This window comes from Musca autumnalis, unplaced genomic scaffold, assembly GCF_047663935.1.
Source record: "Musca autumnalis isolate F117 unplaced genomic scaffold, ASM4766393v1 scaffold_3, whole genome shotgun sequence".
In the NCBI taxonomy this organism is placed as follows: Eukaryota; Metazoa; Arthropoda; class Insecta; order Diptera; family Muscidae; genus Musca; species Musca autumnalis.
The window spans coordinates 58,739,030-58,758,715 of NW_027411866.1; the positions used below are offsets into that span (position 1 = coordinate 58,739,030).

Genomic DNA, 19,686 nt, shown 5'->3' on the forward strand with positions numbered 1-19,686 from the left:
CGTGAAAGATCGAAAAAGAAAATGAATTATATAAATGAAAGGAATTATATGCACGGCTGGAGCTGGAACTATATGAATTAAAGGAACTATATAAATGAAAGAGCCGGATATAGTTCCAATAGTTCCTTGTCCGGAATAGTTCCTTGGAACTAGTTCGTTCCGGAACTACACAACTCTATGACCTGTTTATCGATACAGAGTCGGCGAAAAAGGGAACTGATGAAGTTGTTTGGTGACAACTGAAACTATAGTATTCCCTACCCTTCGCCCGCAACTAATCAATTTCATATCCACTTTAAAATATTTTGTTGTTATTCAAACAATTGAATTACAACAAAATATGGATTCAAGCTGAAATAAACACAAAGATGTAAAATTCTGCAGTCCAACAATAAAAAACGCCAACAACAATAATAGGCATCAGCACGGCCTTGTTGACCAATGCGTAATGCAAAAACAACTTTCTTGTTGTTTTTACCCCCGCTTATTGAAGCAACATTCCTATGTTCGTATTCTTTGCGAAGCAAAGACGACATAAAAACAGTGGTGGATATGAAATTCTTTAGTTCGACTCAAATTGTAGAGTAAACAGCTTTAGGGCCATACAGCAAATTTCTCATTTTATTTAATTTGCTAGATGGCTTTATTGACCTGTTTATCGATACAGAGTCGGCGAAAAAGGGAACTGATGAAGTTGTTTGGTGACAACTGAAACTATAGTATTCCCTACCCTTCGCCCGCAACTAATCAATTTCATATCCACTTTTAAATATTTTGTTGTTATTCAAACAATTGAATTACAACAAAATATGGACTCAAGCTGAAATAAACACAAAGATGATATATATGATATTTATATATACAGTGTTGTGCATATCAAGAGCAACAAAACCAGGATTTCGCATTAAATCAATTTTTGGATCCGTTGCAATTTTTTAAAATGCAATATTTTGTGCCCAGTTGTTCTTTGTTATGTACAGAGAGTTTTCAACAGAGAGTTTCAGTACTTTGTGGTTGGATGGGATAACAACAAACATTTTGACTGATCCTTGAGAATGGGATTTGCAAAACAAAAGCAAGAACGAACTATTATTAACAATTGTAGTCTTATCGGTTTTAATTAGCTGTACTTTTGACTTAAATTTTTTGTTTTGGGGCATGTTATGTCATATCAAAATACCCTCAAATCAAAATGTTTCCCTTATACAAAAATTTAAATAGTAAAATATTAATTCGAAAAATGGTTTAGTATCATCCGTTCTTATGTTTGCCGAATAATAAAATAGTTAAACAACCGAATATTGGTAAACACAATACATTCTGGTGTAAATCCCTTGAGGTCATCGGCACATTGTGGCTAAAAACGTTGGGGAAACTTTAAAAATAATGCGAATAGGAACTTAAAAGAATTAGTTGGGGCTCTTATTTCCGATATACGCCCTAGATTAGTTCGCAGAAGAAATTTTGAAAACAATTTGAAAAGTTATACACTGGCCAAGAAACCATTGTCATACCCAAAGGACCGATAGATTTCGCGCCCACTAGTCATTTCAGTTTGTCATCGTATAACTTGTGGTCCAATATGCCAGGAAGAATGGAAGAATGGTCCAATATGTCCACGAAAAACATAATATCGCTCTAAACAGGACCACAACGAACAGCATCGGTATACATTTTCAAAGGATCTTCGAACAGACCCTATACTACACTAATATACAAATGTTGAACTTTTGTGTGGGAGGTTCCCTAAGGAGAGGAACGATATGGACAATTTTAGAAGTTAAGCTAAATTTGGACAAAATATTAGGAGATCCAAAGTTTGGACCAAATTGGTAGCCCCGTTCGAAAAATATCGTGCATACCATTTTAGTGACATTTCTAAAATATTGGGAATTTGTAGACCGGTATTGCCATCTTCGAAGTAAAACTAAGTTTGGACAAAATATGACGAAGGCCAAATTTTGGACCAAATCGGTTGCTCTCCAACCACTACTTATGGTGCCATAGGGGTTATTTACACCTTTCGGTCTGTTTTCTAAAGAAGTATGGAGTTGCCCCTGAAATAACTTTTACCGTCGTAATTGAGACATCGAATGCAAGTTGCTTCAAAAAGGCAAAAACTTAAAAAATAAAAATTCAGTTGAGCCCGGCTGGGATTAGAACCTGGGTCGTCGGCAACTAACAGACAATGTTGTCGACGTCTTAGAGTTCTGAACCACAATCCATTAAAAAAATCTTTCGATGTGAAAGACATATACAGTATACGATGGAAAAAACCATTGGCTGTAATAGGTTTGTCCTTGTACTTTCTCAGTAAATATTACTCAGTAACTTTTTAGAGAGTAAAGCATTTTATACTCTTTCAAAAGAAAAAAAGTAAAAAGACAACATTCAGTAAAATTTTTCATTTTGATTAATATTTACGATTATGATATTTGAATATTTTAAACTTTGACAACTGCCTAAAGCTACAAAATGTTACTGAACAAAATTCTTTCAGTAAAAATTATAAGTTCTCAGTAATAAAAATTTCAAAACAAGTTTCTCAATTCATTCTCTTTTACTGAACATTTGTGTAAAAAAACAACATTCAGTAATAATTAGACATCGGATATTGCATATTTGCATATTTTTTATTAATAAAGATACGAAAATTCTGATTGGACCAAAATTCGTTTTGAAGAAAACTGAATGCAATGACAGGCTCATATTTTTTATTTTTTTGCATATTTGCATATTTTGCATATGCACAAAATATGCAAAATATGCAAAAAATATGCAAAATATGCAAAAAATATGCAAAATATGCAAGTAATTTTTTTTGACAAAAATCATCAAATTAAATTTGGAAAGTCATCAAAAAGTGTTCTATATTAAGTTTATTGCCGTTAAACGTCGATTTCTTAGCAAATTATCATGTTATTAGTTATTATTCCGCCACAGCAATAAATCTGGACTAAAAGTCTTAGAAAATTTCCTATAACACAGCCTTCTTATTACAACATAAGTTGCTTTCTAATACAAATTTGTTCAAAAACTCAATCAGAAATGTCAAAATGTATGTATCCAAATATGTTGATAGGTTCTGCTCGGCCAAAATTGTCTGACAGAATAACAAATGAGCTAGAAATTAAGACTAAGGAAATATTGAATATTACATAAAATCTTTCATATTTTATTAAAAACATATAACAAATATATACGGTGCCATCATGAATATTTCCCTCGGAATTTTCCACACGGAAAATAATTTTTAAAAGTGAAATTCTTTTAAAATCAATATTTGTTAAAAGTTGAAAAGTACTAGATTCGCTTCATTATGGCGTATACTAGTCGAATCGACAAAAATATTCCCTTTTTGAGCATAAATACGGAAATAAAAAATTGTGAAATTGGGGAAAGGAAACAAATTCTGCACGGAATTTTTATTCATGATTGCACTGATAACTATATTTTAATACCCTAAGGGTATTATGTCTTAGTGAATGCGTTTGCAACATGCAAAATGAAACGAAATAGACCCACAGTTCCTTTTGATGATCTGCATAGATTCGCACTTATCCATCTCGCCATGTCTTTTTGAAAATAAAGCACAGGTCACATTTATACACCACTTCGCATAAAAATTGGGGATTTTTTGGCCCTAGAGCGATCCCTATTTTGGTAAGAATTGATTCAGATTTGGATATTGCTCCCATATATACAGTTGATTCGCGATAATCCCTACACCACAGGTTTCGGTGGTGTCCGAATTATCAAAATGTTCGGATTAACGAATTGTAAGGAAAATAAATTATTTTATATTATTAAATCACTCGTGGAAGTTATATAATAATACTTTTTTAAATTGTAACTGCTAATTACGAACACTTAAATGAAAGTGCTCTACGTGTAAAAACTATGAGATTTTTCTACTCGAAAATCCGGAAAAAGAAAAAGCCAATCAGATTGTGAAAGTAGTGCTAGAAATATGGCGTTTTTAAAGTTTACATCAGGATGTAAGCAAACCTAGAGACAGATGCATAATTTCATCGTTTTGTAAATTAATATTCCTTAACATGTTTGCCTTTTAGGTGTATAGTGCATTTGGCAACTTTAATGACAATATTGCGCGAATATTTTTCTTAATATATTTATTTATATCCTATACAACAAGACTAATGTGTCATGAAAGGTTTGTCCTTGTAATCGATAATTTTTACTAAATATTGCTGAAACAATTTTTTTACCAACTTCTCCATTAAACAACTGTCAAAATTCAAAGCATTGGTAATAACAAGGCGAATTTAACAAGGTGATCCAATAGTTGACGTTAGGTTGTAGTCTTCATTTGCTGTCAAATTTTGTTTGCGCGAAATATCCACAAAAGCTAGAAGAAAACGTTAAAATATTATTCGCGAAGCTTAAACAAAGATGTTGTACACAGATATTTTTTATAGAAGCGAAATATTTGTTATTTATTTTTGATTAAAAATATGTTTTGACAGCAAATGAAGACATAGGTTGCTATTATTGTATCACCTTCTTTTTTACACCATGGGTAATAATTAGTACAAATTATCGAGTACACGGACAGGTATAAATTAAACAATTGTGTATACAAAAGGGTTATGACTTTTCGACTGTGTTATCAAAATTGTTTTCCTGTAGCAGGAATGAATGAACTATATTTTTTAGCATTCCAAATACTTTTCTAGCAGAAATATGTGAGTGGGTTTGCCATTTTAAAGACAATTCCAAGGTTTTTGACTTATTTTACCACTACCACTCTATTGTGTGGTTTTTCTAAGTGATGTCATATTGCACTAATCATTGGACGTTCTTCATTTTTCTTATTATTCATCGTGGATGGGTATAACAATAATGCATTACTTTTCGCCGAGGAGTGAACATTTTCCAATTCTGCATTATGCGTACAATATAGACCGAAATTACAAAATTATGTATTTTTAGTGCATTAAACTAAAACCATGTCATCAATATTAAAGCTGCAGTTAGAGCATTTTTCCAAAGAAGCTTTTTGACCATAAAGAACAAAAATTGCCAATTTATGTCTGTATAAACTGAATAAAGAACTAAACACTATAAATATATTAAAATCTAATATGTGGATATTCAAAACGTATACTTCTAATTATAGTTATATTCCAGAACCTGGAATCGTAAATGGTACTTTAGTACTTTTTCCCATTTTTTGCTAAAAAACGAACACTTTTTCCAAAAACTAGAAAAAATTGCGCTTTTATCTAAACAAAAATAGCGATGACTAACTCTAGCTCCTTTGTTTTTCTGCTAGACAATTTTGGCCGATTAGAAACTATCACAATATTTGGACACGTTGATTTTGACATTTCTGATTGAGTTTTTGAAATTTTTCCATTATCTATCTACATTTGTATAGGAAGCAAATTATGTTGTAATAGGAATGATGGGTTATTTGACATTTTCTTAGCTTGTGAAAACTGATTTAAGTCTTGTTAGTCTAGATTTATTGCTGTGGCGGAATATCTGGAGAGTCTCAATAACATAATAATCTGCAAAAAACTGTGTTAAACGTCAAAAAACATAATTTAGAATGCTTTTTTGATGATTTTCCAAGTTTAATTGACGATTTTTGTCAAAAAAACACTTGCATATTTAGCATATTTTTTGCATATTTTGCATATTTTTTGCATATATTTTGCATATTTTTTGCATATATTTTGCATATTTTTTGCATATTTTTGATATGACCCCAAATATCGAAAAATTGACCCTCAAAACGCCTAGATCCAAAATTTGAGTCCAATCGGATAAGAAATAAAAAACATGCTAAAATCCGATGTCTAGTAATAATTTGTAATAATTATTACAAATTATCGAGTACGCAGACACACTTAATATGAATGTAATATTGAAAAATTGATTTCTGGAATAGAAGGGGGACAAATGAGTCGTCTTTGGAAATAAAAAGCTTCAATTTGAAATTCCCAACAGCAAATTTGCAATCTTGGCTGTATAAATAGGGGCTCCAAATTGCGAAAATTGTCTAGCAACAACAACATCTAATATGCCTGAGGATGTTAGCCTAACCAGCTAACGAAACGATCGTCGCATAGCGGTTGATGTGTGTGTAGGACTTCGCTAGATATCAATTTTTCAATGTAATCTCCTTAGGTCATAAAAAGCTCGATTAATTAAATTAATTAAATCTCACAAATAATGGCCTTCGCTCCTAAAAAGGCAAAAACTTAAAAAATAAAAATCAAAGTCATTCGAGAGTAGGTCTTAAACTGAACTGATCCTAAATTTTGTGTGGGAGGTACCCGAAGGAGTGGACCGATTGAGTCCTCATCTAAGTCTGGTTTCACGATGTGCAAAGTATGGATCAAATCAATCACTCCCTTCAAGAGTTATCGCTCGCACACATTTTCCGAACTTTTGTGGGGGAGACACCCGAAGGAGTGGACCGATATGGCTCATCTTCGAACATAAACTAAGTTTAGGCAAAATATTACGATACCCAACATTTGGTTTGAATCGGTTGATCCGATCGAGAGTTATCGTGCACACCAACCAGCCAGACAGACGGACGGACATTGCTAAATCGAATCCAAATTGTCTGAAACGGATTTCGTCCAAACAAACTTGGGGTCTAAAACCATTATTTCGATGAGGCACATTTTGCCCGTATGAAAGTGTATATAAACACCTCCTTTTACAAAAATGTCAAAAATTTGTTAACCCGACTGTCTGTGAAAAAATGATGGACAGCTGGAAGACAGCCGATAAATGTATGTATGTGTTAGTAAATCAGAGTTGTATTTGAAGACAAACTGTCTGGTGTAAACGCCTAGTTAGGGGCTGAAGATAACCAAATCATAGACAATCGTTATTTCGAATGAAAACAGTTTTTTTAAACGGGTTTAAATTAAAAATACAAATCATTGAAATAAGTCCCTCCCAAAAGTTTCTGAAATAATTCTAAGAACATCCTAAATTTGATGAAACATACATTTGCCTTTTGTTCTTTTGTAGCGATCTGGAGAAGCGAATCCAACATGTCCTCCACTTTGTCTGTTAAATTCAGCAATAATTGCCTTTTCAGGATCTCTAACTAATAATATAGCCTTGGAAAACGGGGCCCAAGCTTTGGGACCCCATTCATGAGTTTTGACTAGTAACACAGAACTGTTGCAGACATTTTCACCCGGAAATCCGGTCTTTAGTAGTCCGTAGTCTTTGTAAATACTTCCAGTCAAGATACCTGCAAGTAAATCAGTTAGTTTTTACACACAACTATTGAATATGTAAAATGTACCTGTTGACTGTTGCAGTAAATATCTTAGCCATGTATTGCCGCTTCCCGGAAAAGACGCCAATGCAGTTAATCCAGTCTTCGTGTTATCATCATTATCGCTAATGTTTGGATCTATAGATAAAAAACATAGCAAATACATGAATAATCTAATAACTTACGAAATCTTACTATTAAATTCGGAAGCTGCATTTGCAGGTTCGGCTGGAAGCTCTGGTTGCATATATCTTAGTTCTTTGCACCATCTAATTGTCATCTTTTGATTAATGCCATGTTTTTGATTTCGATAATTAGGAAACTAAAATTGAAAACATGGAGAAACAAACATTAACAAAACCCGTTCTGACCCTTTCTGTTCAGTAACATTGTTTTCTTACCTCTGCAAAACGTTCAGTACGTATTCGTCTAGAATGTGAGCCAGGAACATTATTCATAGAGAGAAAGAGAACACCTCCAATGTATATAACTATTGTTACCGTTACGCCGCAAAGTCGCCAACCTTGTAATGCCATACCGCCTCTTTTTCATTACTAAAACAAAAAGGGCAAAAGTTAAGTTAATTTATTTTCTTTGTTTGTGGAGTTTTTTTGTAAACTTTGTTATGCGTAAATTTTTAATACGTTTATAAAAGGTGTTTGCAATTTTTATTTTGTATGACAAGTCTGGAAAAAGTTTGTAGGATTAAGAAAACAAGTCCCTGTAGACGTATTATTACATCAATAGATCAATCATCAAACTTAAATAAATTTTAATCTCAGATATTTTCTCACAAATCAGCTCGGATTCCTAAGGACATATTGATTAAGGCGCGATGTGAATTTAATATCAGGAGATGCTTTTAAACTTATTTGAAAGCATATCCTCCACGAGAATTTATTTTACCTATATGTAATGGAATTGTGAATTTAATATCAATATATAAATAATAAATAAAATAAATGATTGTAAATTTCCTGTTATTTAATTCATATCGCCACTTAGGAATCCAAACTAATTTGTGAGAAAATATCTGAGATTAAATTTTATTTAAGTTTGATGATTGATCTATTGATGTAATAATACGTCTACATTGTACTGAACTTATTAAATCCAGGGGATTTAAATTGGCAATTCCATTGCATATATACATACATTAATGTTTTTACCGAAAAACACGCCTTGAATACAAGAATTTGTTATTTTACTAGTTAAAGATAAAGTTCGGTTTAGAATATGCTATATGATGATTGTGAATTATGTCGATTTCATTGACATATCCTACCTGTTCAAAACAATCCCACGGCAGCGGGTTCTTTGTACCGGATTGACCCGGAACTACACAACATCATTGTTCTGGCCAGCGACTGCCACCTCAGTGTACATATGGTTGTATTTGTTTAGTTTTTCGGTGTTGGAAGCAGCATATCCCGGAATGGCTGCTCCGAATACTTTTGGTCCGTGCCGGGACGGAGGAAAACCCAGGACCAATATATTTGTGCTCGGTTTGTCACATCTGCATCTTCACCCACATCCAGCCTTCGGTGAGATGCAATAGATGTCAGGAGTGGGTTAATCTAAGGGGTTGCTCTGGACTTGTTCACGTGAGGGACTACGACAGGGACTATGTTGCTACATGCTGTGTGAATACAGTCCCCAGTGAGTCGTCATCGGATTACGAAACTCCCTCGTCGTCTGATTATGAGACTCCCCGCAGTCCTCTCGACAACAACCGCAAATGCAGCCTTTAACACCAGCCGTTGTTGTCCCAATCCCGGAAATTGTATCCTTTTTGCAATTTAATTGCAATGGACTCCGAAGTAAGATCGAGAAAATAGTAGATATCATGAGTCGGAGGAATATCAAGGTCGCTGCGGTGCAAGAAACCAAGCTCACCAACAACTGAAGCTTACAACGTTGCGATGGTTACAACGTGCTAAGGAAGGATCGCACCAGAAGTGGAGGTGGGGGATTAGCATTCCTATTGCACCAGTCTGTCCAATACAGACCTATCTCGCTTGAGCCTGTCTCTAATGACCCGTACATGAAATGTATGGGGGTAGCAGTCAGGTGTGGAACTGCCGAGATAGAGTTGCTGAATGTATACATCCCGCCGAGAAATATCTGTATCTCAGATTACGTGCCTAACATTAGCCCGCTTTTGGAAGGTCATAATCATCTGGTCCTGGGGGACGGAAACGACGAGAGGGGTACAGCGCTGGCTGAGCAGATTGGCAGATCTACGTTTTGCACGGTCAATGAGGACGCCCCTACTAGAATTAGAGGAGAGAGTCACAGCTCGCCAGACATAACCATCGTGTCACCTGGTCTGACAAATGACGTTACCTGGCAACCCGTCATTTCCCATGGATCACTAAAGTTCTCATCTTGTCGCTATCCACCCTCATTGTTTCCGAAGTCTGGAAAATGGGCAGGGTGGTCCCACTACGGAAATCCGACAAGGATGCCAGCAAAAGTGAATCGTACAGGCCGATTTCGCTTTTGTCGCCCGTAGCAAAGACCCTTGAGGCCTTAGTCCTCCCCAGTATAAGAAATAGCTATCAGGTTGCCGATCATCAGCATGGATTCCGTAAGCAGCACAGCACGACAACTGTTCTGCACGCCATTACCACACATATTTGTTAAGGACTCAACCAGAGACGGCCGTGCGATAGAACAGTGATGGTGGCGTTTGACTTATCAAAAGCCTTTGATACAGTAAGGCATTCCACGCTGTTTGAGAACACTGAGCAGACAACCCTCCGGCCAAGCTTGAAATGTTGGATAGTCAATTATATGTGTGGACGCCAGGCGTACGTGGAATTCAGGAACAAGAAGTCCAAACCCCGTAGAGTGAAACAGGGAGTTCCCCAATGTGGGGTGATATCTCAGGAACTGTTTAACCTCTACCTCTCCTGTATTCCGTCCCCTACAGACGGCATCGAGATCGTAACGTATGCGGATGATTGCACGATCCTGGCGTCGGGTACCTATCCTGATGACATCTGTGAGAGACTGAACAACTATTTAACCGATTTTACCACCTTTTTCCATTCGAGGAATATGCCAGAATACCGCCAAACTTGCCAGAATACCGCCAGCAACAGGGTGCCTCCTCAAATCTTCAGTAGACCATCTACATGAGGAGGCAAAGATTCTTCTAGTAAAGCAACACAATGAGATGCTTTCGTTGCAGTACCTGCTTGGATATTACCGTGTGAGCCATCCCAATCAACATCTTGTGGGTAGGCCCGGCACATTCAGGCAGATCAGGAAGGATATCCATGCTCGCTCTGGAGGGAGAGGTCCAACGATACAGGAGAGAAACCCTAGATCAACAAGCAGGTTTAAATAGTTTTCACACGGATGCAGTTGCCAAGGCCTTAAGCAATTATAGTGTGAATAAAGTCCTCGAAATATATCCCCCATCTATTGCAGCTGAGGAGCGTCAGCTGTCACGACAAACTAGAGTAGTTTTGGCTCAACTACGCTCGGGATATTGCAGTCGCCTAAATTCTTATTGGGCGGAAATCGACCGCGTCGTGCAAGACATCTGCCCAGTATGTGGCATGGGCCCGCACGACACAAAACGTCTTTTCAACTGCCCAGGCAAACATACTCATCTAACTCCAGTGGATCTGTGGATCCCATCGAAGCAGCCACTTTCCTGGAACTGGATATAGACCCAGAGCCAGATTGAACAGACGAACGAACATACAAACATAATAACAAACACTGTTACAACAACAACCTGTTCAAAAAAGGATAGGGACTCAACATTTTTTATTTTTAAGTAGAGACAAAAACATGATGAAGGAGTATTCAAAATAATGGGAGATTTTTCCAGTGGGTGATGTTTATCATTTGTGTTTTTTTTAATAAAATGCGGAGGTGCGATATATTGTATGAAACTCCACTGGATTAGCTAAATCAAGCATAGCTTACTTACTCTACCTATTCAATGAAATATATTTTCCATCAATGGCGTTGCACAGTGTCCGATTTGCCGAAAGACCTGGCCAAAACACTAAAAATGAATGGATTTTGACCCAACCTTTGGTTCTTATGTTTTTCGCTGATTACATTTTTCATATTATTTAACCCTCAGGCGGTCATTTAAGGGGTCTTTTTGGTCTCTCCACCTATAAAATGTGATCTTATCGGATCAAAATATTATACAAATTTCTTCGCCATCAATTTTTACTATAGGTCCTAGAATACACCAAAACTCTATATCTTACCTTAACTCCAGAAATATGCAAATTAGAAAAACATTTTGGGGTAATGTCGTACTTCATCAAAGTTTTGGCAAATGGTGTCAAAGACAAAAATTTCCCCCGCTAAATTTCATTATGAGTAGACATCGGATTTTGCATATTTGCATATTTTTTATTAATAAAGATACGAAAATTCTGATTGGACCAAAATTCGTTTTGAAGAAAACTGAATGCAATGACAGGCTCATTTTTTTTATTTTTTTGCATATTTTGCATATGCACAAAATATGCAAAAAATATGCAAAATATGCAAGTAATTTTTTTGACAAAAATCATCAAATTAAATTTGGAAAGTCATCAAAAAGTGTTCTATATTAAGTTTATTGCCGTTAAATGTCGATTTCTTAGCAGATTATCATGTAATTAGTTATTATTCCGCCACAGCAATAAATCTGGACTAAAAGACTTAGATAATTTCCTATAACCCAGCCTACTTATTACAACATAAGTTGCTTTTTAATACAAATTTGTTCAAAAACTCAATCAGAAATGTCAAAATGTATGTATCCAAATATGTTGACAGGTTCTGCTCGGCCAAAATTGTCTGATAGAATAACAAATGAGCTAGAAATTAAGACTAAGGAAATATTGAATCTAATATATAAAAGGCAATGTGTGTATGTTAGTATGTTTGTTTGTTTGTATGTTTGTATGTTCCGAATAGACTCAAAAACGGCTGAATAGATTTTCTTGAAAATTTCAGATAATGTACTGGGAACACCGGTGGTGAAAATAGGCTATCTATTTTTTTGAATGGTCGTCGCGGAATTGAAATATCGCGGTCATCCCAAATTATTCAAAAATGTATTATTTCAGATAATATACCTAATTTTAGGAAGCGTGACTACAAAACCGCTAAAACACTGGCTTCAATATGTGGGATAACGCGGTCAACGCCATATTTTGGAATACAGTAAAATCCCGAAGACTTGAGATGTCACTATATAGAAATTCCGAAAAATCGATTGGGAAATCTTATGAAATTTTGTATGTGGAGTTTTTAGGTCTGAGAATAGGTCGTAATCTATTTTTTTATCACGCTAAGTGTAGTGACCGGTGGTCCTCCCCACAATTTTTTTTAAGAAACCCGCGAAATTCAAGATACGTTTTAATATATTGTTTACAAATTGTTTGCAATGCTATGGTAATTACAGTCTTGACCCTGAATGGTCGTCGCGGAAGTGAAAATCGCGGTCATCCCAAAATTTTCAAAAATCTATTATTTCAATTAATTAGAACTGTTGTAAGCTGTTTTTATACGGCTAGGAGTAGTGACTGGTGGTCCTCCCCCACAATGTTTTTAAGAAAATCTGAAATCTTTGATATTTTTGAACGTATTGTTTACAGATTGTTTTCCCTGAATGATCGCGGTCATCACAAAGTTTTCAAAAATGTATTATTTCAATTAATATACATAATTTTAGTAAGCGTGACACAAAAATGATATAAACACTAGCTTGAACAAGTGGGATAGCACGGTCGTGAGCTATTTAAAACGGCTAAGTGTAGTGACCGGAGGTTCTCCTTCAAAAAAATTTTTTTTTAATCTGAAGTCCATGATATTTTTGAACGTATTGTTTACAGATTGTTTGCAATACTACTTAATTACTGTCTTGACCCTGAATGGTCTTCGCGGAAGTGAAATATCGCGAAAAGTGAAATATTGCGGTCATCACAAAATTTGCAAACATTTATTATTTCAGATAATATACATAATTTTGTAAGCGTGCCTAAAAAACGCTATAAACGCTGAACACTAAACAATAAGTGGGACAGCGCGATCAACTCCACATTTTGGAATACAGTAAAATCCGGATAAATTGAGATGTCACAAGATCGAAATTCCAGAAAGATCCATTGGAAATCAGACAAAGTTATTGATATACAATACAATATCATCATTGGAATCAGAATACCGCGATCGTGTTCGATTTTTGAAAATATTAAAATTACGGATAAAATCTCAAGATGTGGGAAGTGAAACTTCATGAGCATTGATTTCAGTCCTTGGAATAGCTAGGTAAAGATACATTTTTTTAAATACAGCAAAATCTCGATAATAACAACTACAATTTATAGAAGTAATTTTTTTATGAATTATATAAATGTTGCCATACATATCCCGAAGGAACATACATTTCGCGGAGGTGTATTTTACCACTATTGCATATAGAGCGCGTTACGTTCGATCGGGCTGAATGAGGGAGTTATATCAAATCGAGGACGTATACTGAACAGTGGCTATATCTCTGAACTATCGAAAATCGGGAGGTACTGTTTTATGGGAGCTATATCAAAACGTGAACCTATTACTGTTACATACCGAGCGCAAATAAAAAAGCGTGTCTTTCGGTCGATACGAATATTTATGCTCTCCTCTTTAAAATATATTAAAACCAGATTTCAGCCATTTCGGTGTGATAATGATGTTAAATTCTCAAAAATAGCGAAAATCAGCCGGTACCGTTCTATGGGAGCTATATCAAAACGTGGACCTATACCAACAATTCTTTGCAGTAATAATTACGACCCCAACCGAGACCAACAATCCAATATATAGCAATGTTAATTGACGTGCACCGACCATTATATGTGGGTCACAAAGTGCTTTAAACTGTCGATTTATGGTGAAGGGTATAATAAAAGAGATTTTATATCTTAAATTTGGGGGATACCATTATATGGAATTTATGTCAAAACATTGATTTATATTATGAAGTTTCTAGAGGGATGCCTAATTATGGGTGTATCAATACTGGATAGATAATTAAAGTTTACACGGAGAACCCAAACAACGGGCCAGCAACGCGGACCGGGTCAGCTAGTCTAATATATAAAAGGCAATGTGTGTATGTTAGTATGTTTGTTTGTTTGTATGTTTGTATGTTCCGAATAGACTCAAAAACGGCTGAATAGATTTTCTTGAAAATTTCAGATAATGTACTGGGAACACCGGTGGTGAAAATAGGCTATATATTTTTTTGAATGGTCGTCGCGGAAGTGAAATATCGCGGTCATCCCAAATTATTCAAAAATGTATTATTTCAGATAATATACCTAATTTTAGGAAGCGTGACTACAAAACCGCTAAAACACTGGCTTCAATATGTGGGATAACGCGGTCAACGCCATATTTTGGAATACAGTAAAATCCCGAAGACTTGAGATGTCACTATATAGAAATTCCGAAAAATTGATTGGGAAATCTTATGAAATTTTGTATGTGGAGTTTTTAGGTCTGAGAATAGGTCGTAATCTATTTTTTTATCACGCTAAGTGTAGTGACCGGTGGTCCTCCCCACAATTTTTTTTAAGAAACCCGCGAAATTCAAGATACCTTTTAATATATTGTTTACAAATTGTTTGCAATGCTATGGTAATTACAGTCTTGACCCTGAATGGTCGTCGCGGAAGTGAAAATCGCGGTCATCCCAAAATTTTCAAAAATCTATTATTTCAATTAATTAGAACTGTTGTAAGCTGTTTTTATACGGCTAGGAGTAGTGACTGGTGGTCCTCCCCCACAATGTTTTTAAGAAAATCTGAAATCTTTGATATTTTTGAACGTATTGTTTACAGATTGTTTTCCCTGAATGATCGCGGTCATCACAAAGTTTTCAAAAATGAATTATTTCAATTAATATACATAATTTTAGTAAGCGTGACACAAAAATGATATAAACACTAGCTTGAACAAGTGGGATAGCACGGTCGTGAGCTATTTAAAACGGCTAAGTGTAGTGACCGGAGGTTCTCCTTCAAATTTTTTTTTTTTTAATCTGAAGTCCATGATATTTTTGAACGTATTGTTTACAGATTGTTTGCAATACTACTTAATTACTGTCTTGACCCTGAATGGTCTTCGCGGAAGTGAAATATCGCGAAAAGTGAAATATTGCGGTCATCACAAAATTTGCAAACATTTATTATTTCAGATAATATACATAATATTGTAAGCGTGCCTAAAAACGCTATAAACGCTGAACACTAAACAATAAGTGGGACAGCGCGATCAACTCCACATTTTGGAATACAGTAAAATCCGGATAAATTGAGATGTCACAAGAAATTCCAGAAAGATCCATTGGAAATCAGACAAAGTTATTGATATACAATACAATATCATCATTGGAATCAGAATACCGCGATCGTGTTCGATTTTTGAAAATATTAAAATTACGGATAAAATCTCAAGATGTGGGAAGTGAAACTTCATGAGCATTGATTTCAGTCCTTGGAATAGCTAGGTAAAGATACATTTTTTTAAATACAGCAAAATCTCGATAATAACAACTACAATTTATAGAAGTAATTTTTTTATGAATTATATAAATGTTGCCATACATATCCCGAAGGAACATACATTTCGCGGAGGTGTATTTTACCACTATTGCATATAGAGCGCGTTACGTTCGATCGGGCTGAATGAGGGAGCTATATCAAATCGAGGACGTATACTGAACAGTGGCTATATCTCTGAACTATCGAAAATCGGGAGGTACTGTTTTATGGGAGCTATATCAAAACGTGAACCTATTACTGTTACATACCGAGCGCAAATAAAAAAGCGTGTCTTTCGGTCGATACGAATATTTATGCTCTCCTCTTTAAAATATATTAAAACCAGATTTCAGCCATTTCGGTGTGATAATGATGTTAAATTCTCAAAAATAGCGAAAATCAGCCGGTACCGTTCTATGGGAGCTATATCAAAACGTGGACCTATACCAACAATTCTTTGCAGTAATAATTACGACCCCAACCGAGACCAACAATCCAATATATAGCAATGTTAATTGACGTGCACCGACCATTATATGTGGGTCACAAAGTGCTTTAAACTGTCGATTTATGGTGAAGGGTATAATAAAAGAGATTTTATATCTTAAATTTGGGGGATACCATTATATGGAATTTATGTCAAAACATTGATTTATATTATGAAGTTTCTAGAGGGATGCCTAATTATGGGTGTATCAATACTGGATAGATAATTAAAGTTTACACGGAGAACCCAAACAACGGGCCAGCAACGCGGACCGGGTCAGCTAGTATTACATAAAATCTTTCATATTTTATTAAAAACATATAACAAATATATACGGTGCCATCATTAATATTTCCCTCTGAATTTTCCACACGGAAAATAATTTTTAAAAGTGAAATTCTTTTAAAATCAATATTTGTTAAAAGTTGAAATGTACTAGATTCGCTTCATTATGGCGTATTCTAGTCGAATCGACAAAAATATTCCCTTTTTGAGCATAAATACGGAAATAAAAAATTGTGAAATTTGGGAAAGGAAACAAATTCTGCACGGAATTTTTATTCATGATTGCACTGATAACTATATTTTAATACCCTAAGGGCAGGGACGTACGCAGGGGGGTCACGGGGGGCCCAGCCCCCCCAAATAGTTTGGTCCGACAAAATTTTTTGAGCTACTTTAACAAATTATTACGATTTTTTCTCTAGAAAATTTTTTTTTTTGAAATTTCAAATAAAAACTTATATTGTTCTGAAGGTTCTGTACTGAAAATGTACTTTATCATTTATCAACAAGCTGTCTGAAGAAATATTTAAAATTTTTTGTTTGAGTACGCTCTTTGAGAGAAACTTCCAATAAAACTGAATTTCTTCCTTATGTCATGCCTGTGTTTTGGAATTCGTATTCAAAAGGATTACAAATTCATTATCGTGCGGATTAGAGGTACATAAAATGAAGTGTCTATTGGACAATATGTACGACATATCAAGGGTTTTACGTGGAGTTTATCCCGAAAACCAATTAGGAAATTGATTTACTGCCTTAATCAGTATTTTGTATTCCTATATTATATTAACTTATTGCTAAATAGTGGGAGAAACATTTATTGTTGTGCACCATAAAGTGATAATAGGTGTGTTCGTTTACTCAATAATTTGTACAAATTTGTACAAGTCCAGTAACTTCTTGTAAACCACCAAGGTCTTTTGTATTGGCCTGTAGAGCAAACGAACAACATCCAGTAACAATTTGTACAAATTTTGAGTGAACGAACACACATAATATCTGCTATAAATAACATGCCCATCTGAATTTTTCCTATCAGTATTTGTAGCTGAAAACAACTGTAAACGAAATTAATGCTCAAACTTTGGTTATTTGGCATTGTATTAAAATCTGCTGTTATTTGTATTGTATATCACGATGCTCTTGAAACAACTTTAAACGAATGAAGCTTACACCTGGGTTCATAGATGAAAAAAAAAAATAAAACGCATTTTTAGGGTATTTCAGGTTTTGAGCGTTTTGCAGGAAAACCACAAGCCCTATCCAAATGGAACTAAAAAAAATGTTTTAGCAGTAAAAACTGTTTTTGAGATATAGAAATTCAAATTGGGCAATTCACTGACTGTATTGTCTCCTTATAAAACAATGTCATGACTGCAATTTCCCAAACCATTAAAACTCTCGAACAGATCTACAGATTTTGTCCAAAATTTGGATCTCGCAATATTTTGGACACTTCCCTTGCCAGACTTCAAAATATTTCTCTAAAATCTTGAGCAAAGTCCAATTCGATTTTTTCGAGACCCTACAGTAGGTTCGAATATAGATCGATTCACTTGAGGTCTTGTTTACAGCGATATTGTATTTTTCGTGGGTGAGTCAATGATTATAACAGGATTGGTCCAAAAGCTCTAAATCTTACGCCGACCAACTAGTTTGACTTCCAAAATTAGCTCCACTTCCAAAATGGACTATATCAGTCTATTCTTTCAGGTATCGTCTGTACAAAAGTGCAAAACTTTTGCGCTTTCATCGAAGTCACATTTTTGATCATACCCAGCAAAATGTTTGTAGCCAAAAAAGTAGTTGAATCATGAGTGCAAGTGATTTCGGACTACATCTTTTTACGTGAAAGAAGTCTTGATTTTTACAAGGGCATGGTGCAGTGAGGATACTGTCTAATTTGCTTCTTTTGCATTAGTTCTTTGTAGTGGATAAATATACATTTCATGGAATGTATTTTGTATTGATTTTTCAATTAATTAAAAAATTGATTCGCAAGCATGCATTTTGAGGATATGGGAGAAGTTAAAATCTATTTAGCGCGGATTTTTCATTGATTTGAGACCTCAGGGCCATTTGGAAAAGAGTATTTAAAAGTGTTGTGGTAACTTTTAAATAATATTTATGGCCTCTTTCTCTAATTTCTTTCAAATTACTAACAAACTCATGTTTATGTAGAACATTTTTGTTTGAAAAAATAGTTGTTTGATAATAGTTCGATAGCCTTAATGAGATTGAAATATAATGAATATAAAACAATAGAATATCTCAAATAAATCATTTTAAAAAGCGACTGAGTGCGAATAAAAGTCAAATAATTTTATTCTAGAAAGTTAGCTTTTATTACTTAAAAATACCCAAAAACATCTTAAAACGCTTCTTGCATAGAGTCATGCAAATACACATCTAAAAATGATTGCAACCTAGCTGCACCATGCCCTTGTAAAAATCATGACTTCTTTCACTTAAAAAGACATAGTTACTTGCACTCATGATTTAACTAATTTAGGCTACAAACAAATATCACGAATGTTGTCAAATATTTCATATTCCATTTCAAAAAAAAATGTTAAATTTTTTTTCGCGCTACATCAAAGATTTTTGGTACATAGGTTAAGAAACAAATTCCCAGTACGAATCCGCTCGCGAGCCAGTTTTTTCTTGATGCGGACGAAAGTTATGGCGGTTTTACTTTCGTTTTAAAGAAAAAATTAGCTTCGTTCCCGTACTTTTTAATGGTAAAACTCGTAAAAGAGAGAACTGCAAAAAATTTGTTCTCACACACACGTTTTTTGAAATAGTTCGGGAACGGAAAAATGGAAAATACGTCAAAAAAACTGGAACAAATGTCAAAGTCGGCGTATCAGCCAATCAGACGCCGGCAACCATGTTTTTTTTTTTACTCGCCCAAATTTGTCGTGTAAAAAGTTTTTAAAGAGAGCGTCATTCAGCGCCATTTTTGTTTAAAGAGAAGTGAACATTTTACAACTTTTTTGTGTACGGGAACGCTTTTTCGAGTAAAATGTGTAAAAGTCGTAAAAATTGTAAAAACTTTTTAGTTCTGGAACACAGCTATTATT

At 34.8% G+C, this 19,686-nt stretch overlaps 1 protein-coding gene across 3 annotated transcripts in view; it reads right to left on the reverse strand.

The window, feature by feature from the left end:
- Window positions 1-19,686, reverse strand: part of LOC141399714 (WSCD family member GA21586) — a 60,835-nt gene that overhangs the window by 3,289 nt on the left and 37,860 nt on the right. For 2 of the 3 annotated variants that reach the window (XM_073978933.1, XM_073978932.1), the window contains exons 2-5: window positions 7,675-7,827; window positions 7,469-7,595; window positions 7,301-7,411; window positions 6,995-7,246 (exon numbers count right to left, since the gene is read on the reverse strand). In XM_073978933.1, the coding sequence (XP_073835034.1) occupies window positions 6,995-7,246; window positions 7,301-7,411; window positions 7,469-7,595; window positions 7,675-7,809 (625 nt within the window). In that variant the 5' untranslated portion in view covers window positions 7,810-7,827. Of the gene's footprint in view, window positions 1-6,994; window positions 7,247-7,300; window positions 7,412-7,468; window positions 7,596-7,674; window positions 7,828-8,558; window positions 10,245-19,686 lie in introns of those variants that run through there. The other variant, XM_073978934.1, reaches the window with a different exon arrangement.